Source organism: Aulonocara stuartgranti (genome assembly GCF_965226115.1).
Source record: "Aulonocara stuartgranti genome assembly, chromosome: 2".
Taxonomy (NCBI): domain Eukaryota; kingdom Metazoa; phylum Chordata; class Actinopteri; order Cichliformes; family Cichlidae; genus Aulonocara; species Aulonocara stuartgranti.
The window spans coordinates 8,137,286-8,159,474 of record NC_138940.1 but is presented as its reverse complement, the minus strand read 5'-3'; the positions used below and the strand labels follow the sequence as shown (position 1 = coordinate 8,159,474).

General features: G+C 40.7%; 1 protein-coding gene across 1 annotated transcript in view; it reads left to right on the top strand.

Annotated features, from left to right (window-relative positions):
• ankrd50 (ankyrin repeat domain 50) overlaps positions 1-20,215 on the top strand; it is a 40,743-nt gene extending 20,528 nt beyond the window's left edge. The window contains exons 4-5 of the mRNA XM_082557618.1: positions 14,644-18,188; positions 18,477-20,215. Of these exons, the coding sequence (XP_082413744.1) occupies positions 14,644-18,185 (3,542 nt within the window). The 3' untranslated portion in view covers positions 18,186-18,188; positions 18,477-20,215. The remainder of the gene's footprint in view (positions 1-14,643; positions 18,189-18,476) is intronic.
• Positions 20,216-22,189: the final 1,974 nt, after the last annotated feature.

Genomic DNA, 22,189 nt, shown 5'->3' with positions numbered 1-22,189 from the left:
TCATGTTCTGGCTTGTCTTCAGTGGATTATGTTGCTTGCCTCTTATCATTTTAGATAATACAAATAGTATTCCTGTATATATTCCAAATTAAATGCAACAGTGTAATTAGAATTAAGAGGTCACGCTCAAAGTTGTTTTCAGGACTCTTAAAATATGCTTTTCATATATACAGCAGGTAAAGTAAATCATGAACGCGTCACCAGTTTTCTTAGTAACTATATTTCTAAAGGTGCTATTGACATGAAATTTTCACCAGATGTTGGTAACCCCTCAATCCAATTCACACATGCAAAGTAATCAAACTATAACTGTCCATATTTTAAGTTGTTTGCAATAATGAGACATGACACAGGGAAAAGCTGTTGAACACATGAAGAAATGGAGGTGCAAAAAGACCTAGAAAGTCATGACAGCAGCTGAAATCTATCAGTAATTAGAAAGCAATCCTGCCACTTAATGCTAATGAATAACAGCTGGTTCAGTCCCTATAAAAAGGTATCTCATTACCAAAGATATACAACCCATGATGGGTAAAACCAGTGAGCTCTTGCAAGACCTTGCAACCTTATTTTTGCAACAGATACTGATGGCATTGGTTGCAGAAGAATTTCAAAACCACTTGAAGATTCCAGTGAGCGCTGCTGGAGCCATAATCCAGGAGTGGAAAGAATATCATTTCACCATAAACTGGCCACGACCAGGTTCTCCCAGCATGATTTCAGACAGAGGAGTGAAAAGAATTATCAGATGAGCTTTCCAGGAGCCAAGGACCACTTGTGGAGAGCTACACAAAGAGTTGGAATCAGCAGGAACAATTGTTTTAAAGAAAACAATAAGAAATGCAGTCAACCACCATGGCCTGTATGCACGCTCGCTACACAAGACTGTTGCTAAAGAAAAAGCATGTTGGAGCAAGTTTAAAGTTTGCTGAGAAGCTCAAAAGGCACTGCATAACATCCCAAAAGTAAATAAGTTTGGAGGTGGGACCATCATGGTGTGGGGCTGTTTTCCAGCATACGACAATGGCACGCGTCATATAATTAAAGGAAGGATAAATAGAAAACATATACAGAGACATTCCTAATAGGAAACTGCTGTCGTCAGGAGGGTGAAGACTAAACGAGGATGGATGTTTCACCAAAACAATGATCCCAAACACAGCTGAGGAAACTGTGTTGGTTTCAGAGAAAGACAATAAAGCTGCTAGAATGGCCGAGTCAAACACCTGCTCTCAATCCAATTGAAAATCTATGGAAAGAACAAAAGTTCATAGAAGGGGTCAAGGAAACCTTCAGGTATGTGTGTAAGAATGGGCCAAAATCACCCCTGAGCAATGCATGAGAAGAATTTCTCTATACAGGAGGCATCACCAAAGGCTTCTGTACAAAGTATTAAATACATTTCAGTAAGTGTGTTCAATACTGTGTCATTTCTCATTATTACACTTAATTTTATGGACATCTATGGTTTGATTTCTTTGCTTGTGGGGCTTGGATGGGACATCTGGTGAGAATTTCATCTCAATAGCACATTTTGTATTAACTTAGAAAACTGGTAACACATTTAGTACTTATTTAACCCGCTGTAGGTCTCCTGCAAGAAAATGAATTGTCAGCTATTTTGATCATTATTTCCGTGCAAAAGTTCCAACCACTCCATGGGTCTAGTTTCTCCATTGTGAGTTTGTTTCTTAGTCATTGTTTGTATAAGAGTGGAAACAGGAATTCAGGACACTAGAGTCTCACTTTGAGTCGTTCGTGGGCATCGTGCATGTAATTCAACAAACCAACCGTGATGCAGGCTGCCCACTTCATAATTTCAAAGACACGCCCACCCACGCTTTCCTCTAACTTAAAAGGTTCTGTGTAGGAACCCGTGTGGATTGGTATCAGTTTAGTTTAAAGCGTTTTCCAAAACTTTGTGTCCACAGACAACACAGATGGAAGAAGTTTTATATTTGATTTTCTTTCGGCAGCAGTTTGTGTCTGGCCCAAATCATTAATTTCAATAGTGAGATTTTATCTGGTGTGCACTTCATGTTCAGAGCGGACTCAGCAGGGGAACATAGTCTTAAAAAACATTTTCGTCTTTGGTATATGTTTGTTTTTTTTGTTTTTTTTACTTGTTAGTTCTATTTCTGCTTGTTGCACCTCTTTTGTTTGTACTTGTCTGTTGTTTTTGGTTTTTGGTTTTTTTTTTTTTTTTTAATATATGGTTTGAGGTGAGTTTCATCGTGGAACAATCTGATAAGTGGCAGTTATCTTCTTTTTCTCCATTTTTGAAGCTCATTCTCTCTTTACTGCCTCTTTGATGATGGCCAAGCTTTTGTTGAGCTCTTACTCCAATTGCCAAGCAATTGGTTCAAAAAGATTAATCTACTTTTGAAAAGAGTGCCAACCTCACATATGAGATGTGATGTCCCTGCTTGAAGGGAGTGGAGGACATATTTGGTTTTGTTTTTCCTTTCCGTTTAGACTTGCTGATGTCTTTTTATTTCTATGAACATATTCCACAGTTAAAGAACTGAAATAAAAGGTATTATCTAGTCTATGCACTGAAATCCTCCTGCAGAACTACAGTAAGCCTTGATCTAATGCTTTTAGCAGTGTCTTTGTTTTGTCTGGATCCAGTCTTCCGCTTTTAGTCCAGTGCTGGAAATTCTTCTACAAGACTGACTTTTTCTTTTTTTCCCATCACACTTAGACGGATGTGGACTTGCACACACACACTCACTCACAGTGTATTCTATTGCCTTTTGTACCTTATTATTAATATGGCACTATGAATGCTCCTTATTCATGCAGCAGTGGACTGAAAATAGACCAAAGAACTTTAGAGTATCAGACTGAGGCCAAGTGTCCCCTAAAAATATCTTGCATATTGTTTACAATTTAGAGATGGCAGTGACCTGCCAAAAGCGTCCACTTTCATGCTTGCTGCAAAGCAAACTACTATTTTATATGAGCGTCCGTTTTAGTCGCAGTGGAGGTTGTCAGTTTCCCAGTATACTCTGGTTTGTGGTAATGCGAACTTTGTGGTTTTGTAAATACAGTGCTGATAAAGTTTGAGGAATGACCTTTAACCACAAGGTTTTGAAGGGAGCTCACTGGACCTGAATTTTGGTCCTGTATTTCTAAAATGACTAAAAGAATTCAGACTCCTTTTATGTGAGTAACTCAAAGCTTTCTGTTACCTTTGATTTTTGCAAAATTTGCTTCAGTCTGACTCACAGCAAGTGCATTCAGCTGGAATTTCTCATTTAATTTTTTTTAAGGAGATGACTTTATTCCCCAGGAGCAAAACTCAGAGTTCCTTGTCTCTTGCTCAACTGTTATTCCTTGTGTCTATCTCTGAGTGGAATGTGCTTTGGGAAGTTTTCAGCACCTCAGAGACCGAACAGGAAGGAGGCATACTGACTTCTGCTGCAGAATGCCTCACTCACATCCGCTTGGCTAATGCCTCACAAACAAAGAGTGGTCAGTTTGTGAGGAGTACAAGAATTTTGCACAGTATCCCTCTGGCAGACCCGTGTTATGTGATCATTCCGATTCGAATAAGCGTCGGACTTGTTACCTTTGACTTGGACTAAAATTTCACTCTTGAGATGCAAATTGTAGCGAAAAAAAATCCTGCTTTTTCTGACTTTACCTTCTCTTTGAGCTGTGCTACTGTAAGGGCATTGTAGCGGTAGTGCAGTGGAAACACTTAGGCAGCGATTTTGGTTGGGAGCCGGGTAGAATCTGTGCCAATTTATCAAGGCCTCCAGCAGAAGGTGGAGCAGGGACAGAGAAAAGAGGGCTGTATGAAGGTGCAAGGTGGGGGTTGGCTGTTTAAATACCCCCCCCCCCCCCCCCCCCCCCCCCGTTGTGTGTGCGTGTGTGTGTGTGTGTATTTATTTTTTTCAGCTCAAACCTCAATCTCTTGCCATCTTTTTTCTTCCTACTTTGCTATTGGTCTCATCGAAATACTTACAGCCCATTTTTAAATCATAGTTCCAACTAGAGCTGGGCGATATGAGATTTTTTCATATCACGATATGTTTTTTTCATTTCAGGCGATAACGATATATATCACGATATAAGCCAAATAACTATATTTGTAAGATTTAAATGTGCCGTTGCTCACAAGTAAAATGTGAAATAATCAGCAGCTTGTTTTTATTTAAATATTTATTTCCCATAATAAGTTCAACAGGGTACATGTACTTAAGGAACATGAGACTTTTTCAGATAGATAAAGGCAAATATTGCAAACTACACAAAAGGCAGCCGCTAAAGCGTCTAAGTTTCAAAATAGAACAAACGAAACAGACTAAATTGTCAATTCCACTTAGAAACAAAATATTAATTCTAAAAATAAATCTTAGTTTGTTTTACAGAAGAACAGACAAAACTGACTAACTTTTGTCAATATCCAATAAACTGAGAACTAAAAGGAAATTCTCAATCTCTCCTTGTTGTATAGCTGAGCTTTTCAAACAGTTTTAACAGTTACTTTAGTCTGACAAAAGCCGAATGACGAATTAGCGCTTCCAGTCAGAGACTGAGGCTACGTCCACACGTACACGGGTATTTTTGAAAACGGAGATTTTCCGTTTTCGTTTTAAAAAATAATCCCGTCCACACATAAAGGGAGAAATGAAAGAAAACGCTGCTATGAACATGCCAAAGCAGCAGGTGGCGCTAGATTCCTAACCGTGCAGAAATGTTGGCCAATCAGAAGTCTAGAAGCCTCGGTGGGAAAAAGTAAACAAAGCTGGGGCATAGAAGCAGAACCGAATCGTATGTGTGGACGGACAGTAACTGTGTGTATATGTAAGCATTTAAACACTGCAGAGAGTAGAATTAACAGTAACAGTATTGTAGAAGTTAATTTCACCGAAACAATAACGTGGCGCACAGTGTGACGCATGCACCAGTTTATTGTATTTCCAGACTTGCTTTCGGCACAATTTACAGTGCACGCTACTCTGTTTTTTGTCAGACTTGAAATAGCCGAAATACCTTCACACTACAGAACTTCTATGGCTCTTCCGTTCGACAATCTCTCCGGCGTTGGAACCGTCATCTGTTTTCTCTTCGGTCACGCTCGGTTGATTTTTCTAGTCGGCACACTCATTTCCTCCATTAGGCGCTGGCTCCATTACCCGCTGGCTGCTTCCCAAACAAACACACGTGCGGCTTGGCACTTGTGCTGTACGTAACAAGTCACGCGACGTGACGCTGCGGCTGTGATTGGTTCGGCTCTGCGCTACTTAATTTGGATTGGCTGACCTTTTTTTTTTTTTTTTTTTTTTAAGAGGACAAGAGCGGCGAGGTCTATCGCGATAGCTTAATTTCTCTATCGAGTAAAAGTTATATCGCGATACATATCGTTATCGTTCTATCGCCCAGCTCTAGTTCCAACATAGCATTTGAATCAGACTCATGTGATTTTTTTTTTTTTTTTTTTTTTTTTTCCCGTCTGTCACATGAAAGCATCACTGGACTGTAAGGGCTCCTATCCGAACAATACTGTTTGATTCATACTTGTTAAAGTCACTGTTTCTCAACAGGCATGTATGTGTGGGGGCTCGAGAGAGTACTGCACGGACTACATGAAGGTGTCTGATCAGCTGATGAATATATATATTTTTTTATTAGGGAATGGCTCATATTGACATTTACTTCTGGAAAAGCAAGGCTTCATTTTTCATTTCTTTAAGTAAAAATCCCTTCTTCTTCCCAGTCAGAAAGTGTGACATCCAGCCAACAAGTCATTTAAGGTCACAGTTGTAGCACGGTGACGACATTCCTGACAGTGACACAAAAATGCAGACAGGGTTGACTCATCAGATCAAAGTGTAAATCCAGTCTGGTGCTATAAATAGAAAAAATATATACAACTGGACTAAGGTAATAATCACTGCCATCTCTTACTTGTAAACGATATGGGGGGGTATTTTTAGCAGACACTTTGCCTCAGTCTGATAATCTAAAGTCTTGGTTTGTTCTCTAGGTACAAAGTGCTTAAAATTATGTTTTATAATTTATCAGAAATGAACTGCATCATTAACTTTTTGCTAATAACTTTAAAAAATTTAGATAAAACATTTTTGGTTAAGAACCAAACAAATTTTTAAGATTAACAGGCCACAGCGTCTCAGATACATGTGTATCTGGGTCCTGTATACTGTCACTTCAATTCACTCTGTTTACCTTTCTTTTGCCAACCTTGGCACAAACACATATGGGCAGTACTTGTGGATGGAAGTCTTGCTGTCCTGCAAGACTCCCACTGGAACAGTGAGGCAAACCTCTCCACCAATTAGCATCCAGAAAGGGCTGTGCAATGTTCGAGCTGTACGCTGAATATTTCATTTGCTGATGATTACTGCTGAAGCTTCTGCACTCAAAAATCATAACTCCTACCTAATGTCCATATTTTAGCTTATTTTTTTTATTTAATTCAAGTATTACCGGCTAACAGCCAACCTTATGGAGAGCTCAAGGCATGTGTTTTTAAGATCTGAGATAATCAGAGTGAGGAGAGAATTGCTACCGAAATCTTTTCTTCTGTCTGCAAGCATCTTCTGAATAATCCTCGAGTACAGAAGGAGGAAGGTAACTGTGATAGAGCCTGTTTTAAAGGAAACGCAAAACAAAACCTCGTGCAAGCTGTATTTAGGATTTTGAGTGAAAAGCCAACATGAGCGAGGGATGAGGAAGGATGGAGAAGGCATGGAGTGCCAGTAGTTATAATAATATAGTATCAGTGTGCTCCTGAAGCTGTGAAACATAATGACTCCCCTTAAACAAGCACATTCCTGCTCAGGAGTGTTACAGCAACTTCAATTAGATTGATTTCCACTGTAATAAAATACATAATTATTTTAACTCCTTTCCCGATTTTACTTCTTCAAGTGGGTGAAAAGGAGCAACGTTGCCAGCGTTAAGGGGGGCCTACCAGTCAAAACTTGGAAAGTAGCCACCACAAAACCTCACATAAAAGCTTGTCTTGGTTATGAATCACAGCTTTAATTAATACGGTTATACCCCAGCTTAGTCTTAGGAATGTTACAGGAGTGTGTGGCTGCTTTAAAAAGACACTCATCCTTTGAGACATTTTGATGGTGGGTTTACTCATTTCCTTCCCAACGTGACACATTTGCTCATGCTCGTGAGGATTTTTGTTTTAAAAAAAACCAAGAGTAATTTGCAGGACTGCTTGCATATAGATAAGTCATTAGATTTCACAGCTATTGTGTAGTAAAAGCTACACTTTCAGGAAATTGTGCTACTCTGGGGTGGGACTGTGTTTCTGTTTCCTGTATTTGTGTCTTTTTCGGGTGAGGGTAGACCACCCTAGCAAGGGCTTGAACCACATCTTCCACCTTCGTTCTGTCCACCATGAATGGAGCTTTCTTAACCCAACATGCCAAGAAGCTGAACTAATTTACCTCTAGTGACCACAAAAGAAAAGAGCAGCTCTGTTTTAAAGTGCATGCACTTCTTCAAGAAGCCCTTTGTCTGGAGGCCTGTGGTTGAATCCCTTCACAGAAAGGTCAGCAAAACTCTTAACATCGCACTAGATGTGTTTTTTTTGGTAAGGTTTCTTTTTGGTCAAATGTAAGACCTCTCTGGAGGGACCGCAAGATCTTACTGGCCAACTGACAAGACAAACACAGTCATAAAGCAGCGAGGACAGTTTATTTCTTTTCTGCTGTGGAATGCTCCCCGAAGAGAGGCAAAAACGGCTTTGCTTACTGACTCCACAGTAAAATGCCATTTTGTGGCACAGTTTGGACAACTGGATATATGGTTGCACAAACAACAGATGAATTTGGAGCTTAACAATGCCAAGACTTTTCAGCAGTGAAAGAAGAAGCACTTCCACAGTTAATAGTCAAAAGAATTTAATAATTGATTCCAACATATTATGGTCATGCTGCGGCCTTCACCAGAGACTAAATTGCTCAACACTAAACCAAAATCACGTTCAGCAAATGCCTCCTACTATTAAAACACAAAGTTCACTCTGTTCTCTTTTTAGTTTTCGTTATAGATTCTCTGTCACCATGGCTAACAAAAGCAAGCAAGATGCTATTAATAAGCTTACCCCTCTTTTTTTTTTTTCTTCTTCTTCTTTAGTTGGCTTACACGGACAAACTGATTTATGTCCGTATTCATGTATAAGTTGTCGTCTGTGAGGCTGCATGTTGAGCCTCACTTTGGATGAGCTGGAGACCATAATCCCTGTTGAATACTGTAATTTTACCACCATGCCGTCTGTCAGCCGGGCAAATTACAGGTCTACCATGTCTGTATCTATAACACCTTGGGTGCTGCAGTGCAGTCACATGACTGTGAGCACGGCGAACAAAACTGGCTGGCCTCTTCCTACCTGAGGTGATGATGCCCTTTGGTATGTGGCATGCCTCTGCCAGATTTTAATGAACCTGTGATTTTATTTCATTTTTTCACATTTCTTTTGGTGGCACAGAGCAAGACTTGTTGGTTTTTGATTTAATTGAAGGGTTTTTACATTAAGCCTTAATTAAAATACCCTTCAAGAATTCCTGGGATGGTTTTCAGTGTGTTGCTGCAACTAAAGACATATTTTATCTTTTAAATATACCACACTGTCTCTTCACTTGTGTGCCAAGAATGACTTTGCAAGTGCCTGATTCCGCAGCAAGCCGTCAAAGCTTTCCTCATGCTGAATCTGTAATCTGTACATGCGAAGTCTTCCCAAAATGCTTCCAGGCCTACCTGGCAACACTTGTTGATCTTAGATAATGGATTATTTGACTTGATTGCTGTCAAGCTAGTCTGAGCAGTTTTTATGCAGGTGAATGGAAACATGTGGCGGTAGAGCCAAATGAGGTTACTCATAGGTCAACCCGTGTAATGATGAACAAAAACATGGTCAGAAGGTCAGTTGCAGAAGCTTACCATTATTGCAAAGCTACAACGTTGCATCTTCAGAAAGAATCAGTTCTATTTGATGATTCAGTGACAGTTAGTCTGGAACAGATTCCATGGGAATTCCATATCCACTTCCAAACAGCCCTTATTTAGGTTGGGGGCCAAGGTATATTCATAACCGCCAATGTATACTTGGCAACTTATTTTAAAATTTTTAAATATTTGAGAGAATTGTATGACATCCAAAACTAGTAAAGAATTCCCACAGTTAGTTTACACCTCGCTCATATTGTCTGATGTGCTCCGATCATCACCCTATTCCCTAAAACTCGAAAACACTAGCATTTGACTCACAGTGGACACTGTGACAGTCTGAACGTTTAATGGAGTAATGGATAAATGTGCACTTGGAACAAATGTCATGCTACTTTTTATGATTTATGTCTGTTGTTTGGGGTTTCTGTTAGAATCTTTGGCATGAATGAAATTTGCAGCCATCTGTGCAGCTGCAAGAAGCTAGCTGTAATAGCAGTGACAAGTCTCTTAGAGTAGATATCTCATATGGGGTAGACAGGTGCTCTGCTTTGAGTCAGCCTCTTGTCACCATCTTAATGAGCTTCTGCCATTCAAAATAATAACTAAGCTCTTTGTGGGTTAGTGGAAAAAAACCTAGTATTTCTACTGTGTTTTGCATAGATTTTTATATGATTGATGTAGTATTCTTTGCACAGGTGGCCTTGTTGTGAATATGTTCCTGTTAACCCAACCCCCAACACATCAGCCCTCTTCAGCTGCCCTACAACAGGTTTGACTGGAACTCTTTCACATCCCGTTTGAAAGTCAGCAGAGGCATGTTCGGGCGGGAGTGTTTTCATGTGCCTCGCCTCAAGCAAACCTAAATTAATTGTTAAGTGTAATCATTTCTGCGTCTCGCCTGGTGGTCGCGTAGCATGGCAACTGTTTGCATCTTTGCGCTGTTAAATCAGCTCCAGATTTGAGCCGAAACCTCTCAGATCTCAGCTCCTCAGTCTGTTCTCACTTGTGAATAAGCCACATTTATCCAAAATAAAACAGAAAGAGTTGTTGCCTTTTGACTGTTAAACTCCAAATTGGAGTCTGTAAACAATCAAACAAAGAATTCAGCAGTATTTTTCAAAGATTGAAGAGTAGCACACTTGCATAGGACTCGAGTTTGCAGACCATTGGAGCTCACTCTCTTCCACATACTTGTGTTTAGGAGGTTGGCTCTCTCGTGTTTTTTGGAGCTGGGAACGCTGCAGCTGTTGAACAGACGTTTGGTTGAGCGCGGGTTTACTGGAGAGCCTGAGGAGAGGGCAGTGAGGCTTGGATTTCTGTTTTCTTTATGGATCCAGTGACTTAAGATGGGGTCTCGCGAAAGATCGTGCTGAATCTGAGAAGCTGCCGTTCCACAGTCCCAGTTGATGAGCTTAGACCTCAAGTTTTTTTGACAGACATGCGCGCACACACGCTGGCTCATTCGTCATTTGAAAAATTAATCTAGAAAGCAAACAGTCACTCTTTTGTACGCGAGACCCTGTCTCTTGTGGCTGGTATCCAGCTCTGTAACGAGCAGCAGCTGGCTCAGAGGCCTGCACTCAGGAGCTGCATCCCTCACCCTGATGAATGTGTCATTTGTTGCTTGTTTAGCAGTCGCTTTTGTTCTGGGTCTGAACCATCCACAGACACACACACACACACACACACAGTGAACACACACACACAATGCTCAGCTACAGTTTGTGTAACCTACTTAAAATGGTGCAAAATCTAGGCCTTCATGACTGCTGGGTTTTGGAAAGAAAGAAAATGGTTCTTGGAAGGCGTCTGGGTATTTGTAGCCAATGAGAGTTCATGCATTCTTGTGTAGTACTTAATAGTAGTTCCTGTTACACCGCAGTCATCAAATGCAGGTTGGATGACATTCCCCCTGCGGTTGTTTTATTGCTTTATCGGCAGGAGTAGGGCAATAATATTGCCATGACTTCACAGTTGAAGTGATGTCTGCTGATGACTTAAGTAGAAGCTGTAGGCTATCTTTCAGTATGTGACTGAAGGGAGATGTAATTTTGGTGAGCAAAGGCACTTAAGTAGGTCTATTGTTTTATTTCTTGTTGTAGGTTTTTTTGTCTTATCTGAGCAAGTGCTTTATTTCATGGTGGCTGCAGTCAAATTTCGATCTCTTCCCTCCTCCAGCTTTCCTATTCACTGTATCTTCATAATTGGTGTGTCAGCGACCGTGGAATGTAGAAGAAACAGTTTATCATAAACTACGGCACAGAAGCATTTTTCTTCTGTTCCCCAGAGAAAATATTCATGATAGAGCAGCATCTCCAGAATTGGGCTGTAATGCATACTGAATGTTTTTCTTAGTCCCACTGTGAATAGAAGAAATCATCACGGGGAGGAGATAGATAGATAGATATATCGATGGATATAAAAAAACAAAAAAAACAAATGCATTTTGAGGTCTCTTAAAGCATGAAGCATTTTTTGTCTTATTTTTCCCTTTCATGGCCTCTTTCCCCCTTCCAAGCTAGTGGGTTTCCTGTTCCAGCTGGAGCAAACCCAGAATGCCCAAAGAAGGATTTGGTCCAGAAGAAGTAGGAGGACCCATCACTGACATCCGAGCATCAGAAAGTCGCAAGACATAAGCTCTCTGTCGTTAGCGAGAGAGACTGTAAATGTAAATTTGAAACTGTGTGCTTGTGTCAAGTGGAGCACTTGTGATTGTGCACTGGCCTGCAAAGCAGAACAGTAGAAGAGAAAGGAAGCATGTACACCAGTTAGATTAGCTTTCAAGCTGAGGGAAAAAGAAAACAAACCCCCCACACACTGGACACCTGACATGAAACAAGAGGCTAGACAAAATGAGATATAAGGATGAGTGAGAGATCCTCTGATGATAACATGATGGGCTGAAATTTGATCTTTACTGCTTGAAGTTTCAGCCAGGGGAGTTGTGAGCACACAGAGAGACCAGGAATGCGAATTAGGATCGTGTGGTGCCTTCAGTCAAGTCTGTATCTTTTTGATATAAACCCTGAAGTAACCCCAGAGTCATGATAACAAAGGCCTTTTTAAATGAGTACTTAGCCAAGGTTTGTAAACAAAGAATGAAATAAAGACATCACAACTGCTCTAAGTACTCAGAAACAGAAGTGATTTTTACATGGCTACATCACATGCTTGCCATGAATTTGGCTCTTGTAATGTCAGTGACTCCTCCAGGACTGAAGTAGTGGGAGTTGATACGGGAGGTCATGGAGCTGGAGAGAAGAGGCTGAAGGGAGTGTGGAAAATGTGCACAGTTACTGAAAACAGTGGCATACTAGAAGTGGGTTAGGGCCTTTCAGTGGCTGTAATGATGGGGAATATTACTTTAAAGCTTGTTAAAGTGTAAAGAATTCCCATAACCGCCCCATACATAAACCTGTGTTTACATGTTCATATTTAATATTTTCATAATATTTATTATTTTTTTATATGGGAGTTTGGTTTTTTCCTTACTCAGGTTTTCATTCTGTCCCAGATTGTAGACTTAATACTACATAATGCTGTATGCAGACAGATGTGGGGAGTGTGTGATTGGCTGTTGAGTCTCTTAGATGTATATATATTCTTAGTCTCCTCTTTTTCCTTTAGATCTACCACAGGCCACCACATCACTAAAGAAATAAAACGATACAGACAAATGTAAAGAACAATGGAACGTGATTTTTTTGTATAATAGATCTCTGGGTGAAATCTTACATGAATCCTATTTCATCCTGTCCTGTCTTAATCCCAGTAACTGTTCACTCCTTAGCATCTCAGTCATAAGATGTTTCATGACACTTAAGTAGTGCCTTTTAAAAAGTAAATACAAAGTAAATATTTGTCTTGTATCACAGATTAAATTCTTTCATTCAGTTTTATTTATACAGTACTGATTAAAACACTCTTCTCAGTGGGCTTTAGGTTGTACAGTAAAGACCTTACAATAAAGTGTAACCATTATCCGAAGTGTGAGTGTTTTAATTTCACCAAGTAACCAGTTTTTCACAGGCTGAAATGTGACGAAGGGCCTCAAGGACAGAGTAAAAGGGAATTATTGTGAGATACTGTTTGAAGGAACCTGCTTATCTTAAACCAACACAGAAGCCAGCGATAAAGGGAACCTGTTGCTCCTTCTGTTTACCAGGATCTGTTCAAACTATCAGTGCCTGCTTGGGAATTCTTGTTAAAGTCATTAGGTTTGCTATTTGGCCTGGAAGTGTGTGGTTACCGTTGGGCCTATGTGGAATAAGATTTCACTGTCTTTTCTACCCACACAATAGCAGTCGGATGAAGAGAGGACTGCTCCAGGCCTGGTGACAGAATCTGATTCATACTGAGGAGAGATGTTATATAACCAAAGCAATCACATTTCACTATGGAGAATAAAAGTTTTGAACTTGTTAGTAAACCTTTCTAAATGCTCTCTTCTTTTAAGCTGTTTTATCTGAAGATAAAATATCTTTATTTTAATGAATTGATGCTCAGGCTGGCAAAGAAGCACATCAGTTTAGGGAGCGAAAGTGCCAGATAGTTGTTCCCATAGTAGGAGGCTTGTTAGATGTTGGGGAAAAAACAGTATGTCAACAACACTGAGACAGACCCTGGTGACTTTCTTTCCTGTCCTAGTAACCCTGAGAAGCATGGGAACTGTAAATAAAAGTATGCAAAAATGCTCCTACTGCCCTCAAGGCTGCAGACTACACAGACCATGAACAGATTGTTTAAGCATGAAGGAAAGTTCACTTTATGCCCATTAGCAGAGGCCATTATGGAGCCATTTTTCCACATCTCAGAGAGGATTTCCCATTAAAGATCATTCATTAAGTGATTGTGATTATTTTTCCCCCCAGTAGGATTTCTAAAGGTCAATGTGGGAGCATGTTGCATGATAAGTAAGGCATTGGAGAAATGTTTTACAGACCATTGATGTGTTACAGTCATGCAAATAACGTGTCCCTTGCTCTCTTCCATTTTACAGCAGATATGCTTTAGCTGATTAGTCTCTGCAATTAATGAATGGGCTGAATCACCAATGTAGTGGATTCCAGTGTTGAAATAAATTATGTTTTCTCTCAGGATGTGAGATTTGTTTCTTAAATGGTTATCTGCATTGTTACTTCAAGGCTTTCTAGCTTGTTTTTTTTTATTATTATTATTATTATTACGCTGTATTCATTGTTTCAGCCATGTTTATACTTAAATTATTATACATTTTTCCCTAATGCTGGCACTCTCTATCTAAGCTGAAATAGCTGTTTTAGCCAATACACTAAAGCCACTAATTGACATGATTTTGTTTTTGTTGGTATTTCATGGGCTAAGCTGAGAGTGGACACTCACTGATTGTCTCCGTTTCCAGCAGTTAGAGGGGTTATGCTCTCAATTCCTCTGAAAGGATTTTCTTTAACAACCTGGCTTTACTATTAATTATCTTAAGAACCTTGGGAAATAAGATTGACTTAACCTAATTATCCAAAGGTACATGATCAGTGACTAAGTACAGGGCAGGATCTCAAGGTCAGACATGACCAGTGTGGGGAGAATAACTCTACTCATCATTAGCAAATAATGCAGCAAAGGTCATTCTTGAATTAATCTTTTGGATCTTTTAATATACTGAGTAAGTTATTAGCTCAATTTGCCATCAGTCTCATCTTATGTCCTTCCCTTCTATTTCAGGATTCCGCAAAATCAGCCTTGATGATCTGCGTAAGGCCTACATCGTCAAGGACGTGCAACAGTACATCCTTCACAGGCTGGATCAGGAGGAGGCCCTGAGGCAGCATCTAACCAAGGAGACAGCTGAGATGCTTAACCAACTTCACATCAAGAGCAGTGGTTGTTTCCTTTACCTGGAACGTGTCCTGGATGGTGTGGTGGAAAACTTTATCATGCTTCGTGAGATCCGCGACATCCCGGGCACTCTTAATGGCCTCTACCTGTGGCTCTGCCAGAGACTGTTTGTCAGAAAACAGTTTGCCAAAGTACAACCAATTCTTAATGTAATCCTTGCAACTTGTAGGCCACTCACAGTCAAAGAACTGTACCATGCAGTCTGGACCAAAAACATGACACTGACCATGGAAGAGTTTCAGAAAAAGATGGACATTCTCTCCAAATTATTGGTCGATGGCCTTGGGAGCACTAAAATCCTCTTTCACTACAGTTTTGCAGAGTGGCTACTAGATGTTAAGCACTGCACCCAAAAGTACTTGTGCAATGCAGCAGAGGGACATAGGATGTTGGCAATGAGTTATACTTGCCGGGCAAAGCAGCTCAAGCCGCTTGAGGTGCAGGAATTTGCATTGCATCTTGTGAACTCCAATCTACAGATTGAAGCATTTAATCTGGCTCTTTGGATGGTTTGGAATGGAACTCCTGCTAAAGACTCTTTGAGCACCTCCATACCAAAGGAACAGGAGGTTCTGCAGCTACTGGTCAAAGCTGGTGCACACGTAAACAATGAGGATGATCATGCTTCATGTATTGTACAACAGGCCCTAGAAAGAGAGGATTCGATAAGGACACTACTTGACAATGGGGCATCTGTAAACCAGTGTGACTCCGGTGGAAAAACTCTGCTGAGTAATGCTGCATACAGCGGAAACCTTGATGTTGTCAACTTGCTTATATCTAGAGGGGCAAACATGGAGCTAGAAGATAACAATGGACAGACGGCACTTACCCTTGCTGCAAGGCAGGGCCATACTAAAGTGGTCAACTGCCTTATTGGCTGTGAGGCCAACATAAACCATACAGATCACGATGGGTGGACTGCTCTCCGTTCAGCAGCATGGGGTGGACATTCAGAAGTTGTGTCTGCTCTGCTTTATGCTGGTGCCAAAGTGGACTGTGCTGATGCTGATGGCAGAACTGCTTTAAGAGCTGCTGCTTGGGGAGGTCATGAAGACATTGTGTTGAACCTTCTTCAACATGGCGCTGAGGTCAACAAAGCAGACAATGAAGGAAGAACAGCTCTTATTGCTGCAGCCTATATGGGACACAGAGAAATTGTTGAGCACCTGTTGGACCATGGAGCCGAAGTTAATCATGAAGACGTTGATGGAAGGACTGCCCTTTCAGTCGCTGCTCTCTGTGTTCCTGCAAGTAAAGGCCATGCATCTGTTGTGAGCCTTTTGATCGACAGGGGTGCAGAGGTCGACCACTGTGACAAAGACTGCATGACTCCTCTCCTCGTGGCTGGCTATGAAGGACATGTAGATGTAGTTGACTTGCTTTTAGAAGGCGGGGCTGATGTGGATCATACAGACAACAATGGCCGCACCCCTCTTCTGGCTGCTGCATCAATGGGCCATGCATCTGTAGTCAACACACTACTTTTTTGGGGGGCTGCTGTTGATAGTATTGACAGTGAGGGAAGGACTGTGCTGAGCATTGCATCTGCTCAGGGTAATGTGGAGGTGGTCAGAACTCTGCTGGACAGAGGTCTTGATGAGAATCACAGGGATGATGCAGGCTGGACCCCGCTTCACATGGCTTCATTTGAGGGCCACCGGCAAGTTTGCGATGCCCTTATTGAACAAGGTGCTCGTTGCACAGAGGTAGATAATGATGGTCGAATACCGCTGATATTAGCTGCACAAGAGGGACATTATGACTGTGTGCAAATTCTTCTGGAACACAAGTCATGCAGTGACCAGAGGGGATATGATGGGAGGAATGCTCTCAGGGTAGCTGCATTAGAAGGTCACAGGGAGATTGTTGAACTGCTGCTGAGCCACGGTGCTGATATAGATTACAAAGATGCAGACGGACGCCCGACGCTTTACATACTAGCACTTGAAAATCAGCTGGCCATGACAGAATATTTCCTTGAAAATGGCGCAAATGTGGAAGCTTGTGACACTGAGGGCAGAACGGCCCTGCATGTATCCTGCTGGCAAGGGCATATTGAAATGGTGAGGCTGCTGATTAACTACCATGCTGATGTGAATGCCTGTGACAATGAAAAAAGATCTGCCCTCCAGTCTGCTGCATGGCAAGGCCATACAAAAGTCGTGCAGTTTTTGATAGAGAATGGCACACATGTAGATCACACATGCAATCAGGGAGCAACGGCACTAGGCATAGCTGCCCAGGAGGGTCACATCGATGTTGTACAAATACTTCTTGAAAACGGTGCTGACCCCAACCACGCTGATCAGTTTGGAAGAACGGCAATGAGAGTAGCAGCAAAAGGTGGCCATTCAATGATTATAAAACTTCTAGAAAAATATGGAGCTACAACTCTAAATGGCTGCAACCCCTCCCCAGTGCATACCATGGAAGAAAAAACACCATTGGCAGTGACTGGTAAAATGCAGTCCCTCACCATCAAATCAAGTAGTTCTGGCAGCACTGGGGCAGGAGATGTGCAGTCATCTGGACGAGGTCTACAGAACGGGCCTGTTCATGCCTTCAGTTCACCGTCAGAGTCTCCTGATTCCACTGTAGATAGACAGAAATCCTCCCTGTCAAATAATTCTCTCAAGAGTTCAAAAAACTCCTCTTTGAGAACCACATCATCTACAGCCACAGCACAGACAGTGCCCATTGACAGTTTTCACGGACTGACATTTACAGAACAGATTCAGCAGCACTCACTGCCCCGCAGCCGGAGCAGACAGTCTATTGTATCTCCGTCCTCTACGACAAAGTCCATTAGTCAGCAGCCATCATCCCCATCCAGTGACTTTGACTGGTCTCAGCTGAAATCCGGTCTTAAATCAACAAAGGGAACTAAAACTGGAAATAGCACAGCAAACAGCAAAACAACACTGGGAGACAAGAAGAAAATCAAGAACAGTGGCTCAACCCAAGGTCAGGTTCTGGAGTATGAGATGACCCAGTTTGACAAGAGAATTGCCATTAATAAATCGGTAGCTAACATCGCAGTGAAAGATCCTCATTGTAAGATCATGATTGGTGGTTCAGTTCAGCAGGAAAGGGGACAGTGCCAGGATCAGTTTTTCATACAGCAGCAAAGCTGTTCTGAGAAGAAGAGGAATGGGATAATGACAAACCCCAACTATCATCTACAGGGTAATCAGGTTTTCTTGGGTAGGGTATCAGTTCCACGGACTGTTCAAAACAGGGGCCACCAGGATGTTCTAGAGAACTATCCCATAGGGGAAACGGAGCTAAGCCTTAAACAAGCCCTGAAACTGCAGATTGAAGGATCAGACCATGGGTTTAACTACAAAAAGGAGACTCCATTATAGCTGGTAAGAGAGAGTTTGTTTTTGTTTTGTTTTTTTAATATTCCAGCATGTGATTTTAATGTAATACAGCAACCATGTGTTTATATGTTGAAATCAAGAAAAGGTGAGGGCACATAGCAAACAACACATGCTTTTGGCTTGTCTAAGGACTAATAACGGAGCAAAAAATGGGCACATAGATGATACCGGAATGCACTGAATAGAACCACCATTAGTTTTATTTAATCAGACTTGCGTGAAGAAAGCCTCCCAAGCAAAACATTAACCCAAATCATTCCTGTGCCATTTCAGATGTCTTGAATGCCATTCGTCATGCAGACGGCGGAGGGAATGTGCCAAAGCAACTGTTTTCATCTGCATTTTAAAAAAAAACAAAAAAACCCCATTTTTTTTTTTTAAACTTTTCATCAGTGGGAGACCTCAAAATGTTACCTAGGGAAGATTGTTTTCTGCCTAAGGCTTATGTGAACTGATACTTCAATGTGCCTACATCTGTTACAGCCTTCTCCATGTATCCATGCAAACTATCATCTTAATTTAATGTAATGCTATTTAATAAACAGTGTATGCACTTTTAAGAGTAAAATGACAGACATGCATTTGTTCTAGTCACTCGTATCCCATCCATGTTTTATCTAAGTAACTGTTTGAGAAAACGTACCAATGCTTTTTCCTGTTATTTTATATTAATGTTTGTTCTACTTTTTAAACACTGACAACAATGTACTGCGAGTACAATGTAACAAACCAGAGGACATAACAGTAACTGATGCCATGGTATGAAGTAAGCGCATTGATAGTCTGCCTTTCTAGAGACCCCAAATAATCTGTGTTAACTTTGAGCAGCGTGTTAAACTTACTTTGTGTGTGATGTGTCAATAGCTATTTTCATCACAAGTATATAAAAGTGTATTTATTTTTGGGGGAAAAAAAGCCACTTTTTGGTTTTGCATTACATTCTATCATGGTGCTGTGTTTTCAGACGTTGCCTGCAGTCATTTTGAACTCCCAATTTGTTGGCTATGTAAGTTTGTGCATTATTAAAATATCTAAGAAAGAGGGAGGTTCATCGAAAATGTAAACAAAAATAATAATTTTGTCCCTATGGGATTTTTTTTTTTTTTTTTGGTTGTTGTTGTTGTGAGTCCTGTTTTGTGTGCATTTAAAAAAAATATTTAAATAATCCATTTTGGTGCTAAAAGCAGCAATGTCAAGTGATTAAAAATACATTTGTCAGCACAGTTACATGTATAACCTACTGCATCGCAAGAAACAAAATCCAAGCTTTGTTTCCGTATCGTCATGTGGTTCATTTTCAGTTAATTCCTGGCTGGATTTTTCAGGGGCATGACACAGACTCAGAAAGGCTTCAGCCATTAAGACAACTACTAGCTGTTAGTGACATTGTCTGTAATGCAAAGTTGTAAAGCCAAAGTTGAATGGGTATATTCTAACCCGCCTCCTCCCTGTGAGACACTGAGGATCAGTTGGACACGACTTACCCCTGTGGGAGACTGAGGGGAGGAGGTGCTCAGCTGTGACACTGAGGGAACTGAAACATCTGTTTCTTATGAATTCTATAGAGCTGCGTTAGTGTTTACAGGCTGTGTCATATTTTTTTGCAGGCTTTTCATAATGTTAACGGTGAGATATATTGCCAAGAACTGGGATCGAGGAGTAGAAGCCTATCGCATGCACGAACACTTATAAGCCCTAGTGAAAGCTCTCAGCTCTTCAGTACTACAGTAGCTCAAATGTATGCCATGAAGGGACGGTAGAAGGATTCTAAGCAGGACCGGGTTTAGAAACAGTGTTGGAAAAACATACTGTATAGTCTTATTAAGCAGTTATCTTGTTTGTCTTGACTGTGTTTTGTCTGCCATCTTTGATTTGACTGTCAGTGATTGGATTGTAAATAGCTTCCAATGTACATTCAACTTTCATTTAAAAAGAATTCCTGTATTCTATGAAGTGGAATTTTCTGATGTATATTAAAGTGCTTAATAAACATATTTGCTTTACTGCTGAAACAGACATTTTTGCTTATTTCATTTCGCATCCTTTTATAGTAACAGTGCCAGATAGTTGAGGCCAGTATGCTGACAGAAATGATTGTGTTGGCCGTTAATGGTCCAAAACAAGATGGATAATAAAAAAGCCACCAAAGGAAAGAGATTTGATTTATGGGGATGTACCAAAACCTGAAAAATCTGCACCATGCGTATATTTTTGTACTTGTATTCTTTTGACAGCTTTTTCCTCTCTCCCTTTCTCTCTCTCTCTTGTATTGGAGCTGTGAAACTACAGCATGTGCTGTTATTACCTACTTCACTGTTGGTCATTTGATATAGAGGGCCAAACCAGGACACTGCAGGCATCGCAACACATGGATCACGCTGAAGTGGAGCAGACAAGTGTGCCAAGTGCTATCGCGGCCTCCCCCTCTCCTGCATTTCACTCTGTTCATTTGAGTTAAAAGCAAACTGAAAGAGAGCTCTAACAGAAGTAGCTGAAAGATTTGATTTAATAGCATTTTTATTTAATCTTACGCAGTTTCACAATAAAGAAACTGGGTGCTTTTACTGGATTTTGGCTGTGATTGTGAATTATCTCCTATTCAAATTCCAAATCGATGCAAAGTATACAGTGAAAACATTCAGCTGTGTTTCAAAAAGACTTAACTTTGAACCAAAGAGTTAAATCTGAACAAAGTGGTTCTATTGAATAATTAGGTTTAACTGCCACCACCCAAAATGTCATGAAAAAATGCACCAAATAGCCGTTCAAGTGCCATTTAGACTTTTGGACCTTCAGCACAGGCTTCTCTGTATGTTTTGAGAGGGTGGGTGTTAATGAATGAACCATCTGGTACTGATGTCATGCAGTGTGCACTGTCCAAGCTTGGAGGATCTCCTCATGAACCGTCTGCCAGTGGCCACATCTGGTTGCTCTCCACCCATGCCCTTGTTTTGGATACAGCGCTAACAAGTTCCCTCACAATATACACAACATGGAGACAGTTGTGGCTGGCTTGTTCCAGAGGTATTTTAAACCCAATGGCCTTCAACTAGTGCATGCCTTTGAGAGCCACGTGTGTGCTGAATTCACATTTAAGTAAATGTGATCTCTGTTTAGCACTTTAGCTACAAGCTTTCTTGTTTGGCTTCACAGAAACCTGCGTGTACTTCGATCTAAGCTGGCTCAAGGTGACTGTCGAATCACAAAATGCTGTTAATTCTCGTGTCCTTGTGGGGAACATATTTCCCAGCTTGTCTTGAGATCAGCAATCCTCACAAGAATGCAAACACTGAAAAGATTTCTTTTTGGCAGGTGTGTGTGTGTGTGTGTGTGTGTGTGTGTGTGTGTGTGTGTGTGTGTGTGTGTGTGTGCGGCTGGTGTCTTACTTCCAAGTTTCTTTGTGATCACATATGTTGAGCTTTAATCTGTGTATTTTCCAACTTCTGCATACAATTTTCAAAAATATACACTTTGAAGAGGGTTTTCAAGATAAAGCCTTTTCAGTTGATCGAAGCTTAGTGAGACAAAACAAATAAAGGCTGCATTTTCAGATGTATTCTCGATTATGAGACTTTAGCCAGAGCAAAGCTTTGTTGGAAAAGAAAATACTGTATGCATTCAACAAATCCTCTTTTTGTGCAGAGATGAATGAGTATGTGCCAGATTTTGCTTCGTGGATTACATTACTAATTACATGCTAAATTACAATTTGTAAACATCACCAAACAGTCATTCTTACTAATCAATTAACTTGAGTAAACACATCGAAGAATTTGCGTTGACTCTTGGACAGAATGTGTAAGTTCAAATCTATAGCTGAACAATTTAAATCAGACTTCAAGCACGACTCTACATCATGTCAGACCAGTTTTATTCTCCAAATGTTAACTGTTGTTCTGGGAAACTGGCATCTGTACAAGTATAAATAGTCAGCATCTTGGGATGAGTACCAGAAATGATTTGGTGAAGAAGCAGCCAAGTGGCAG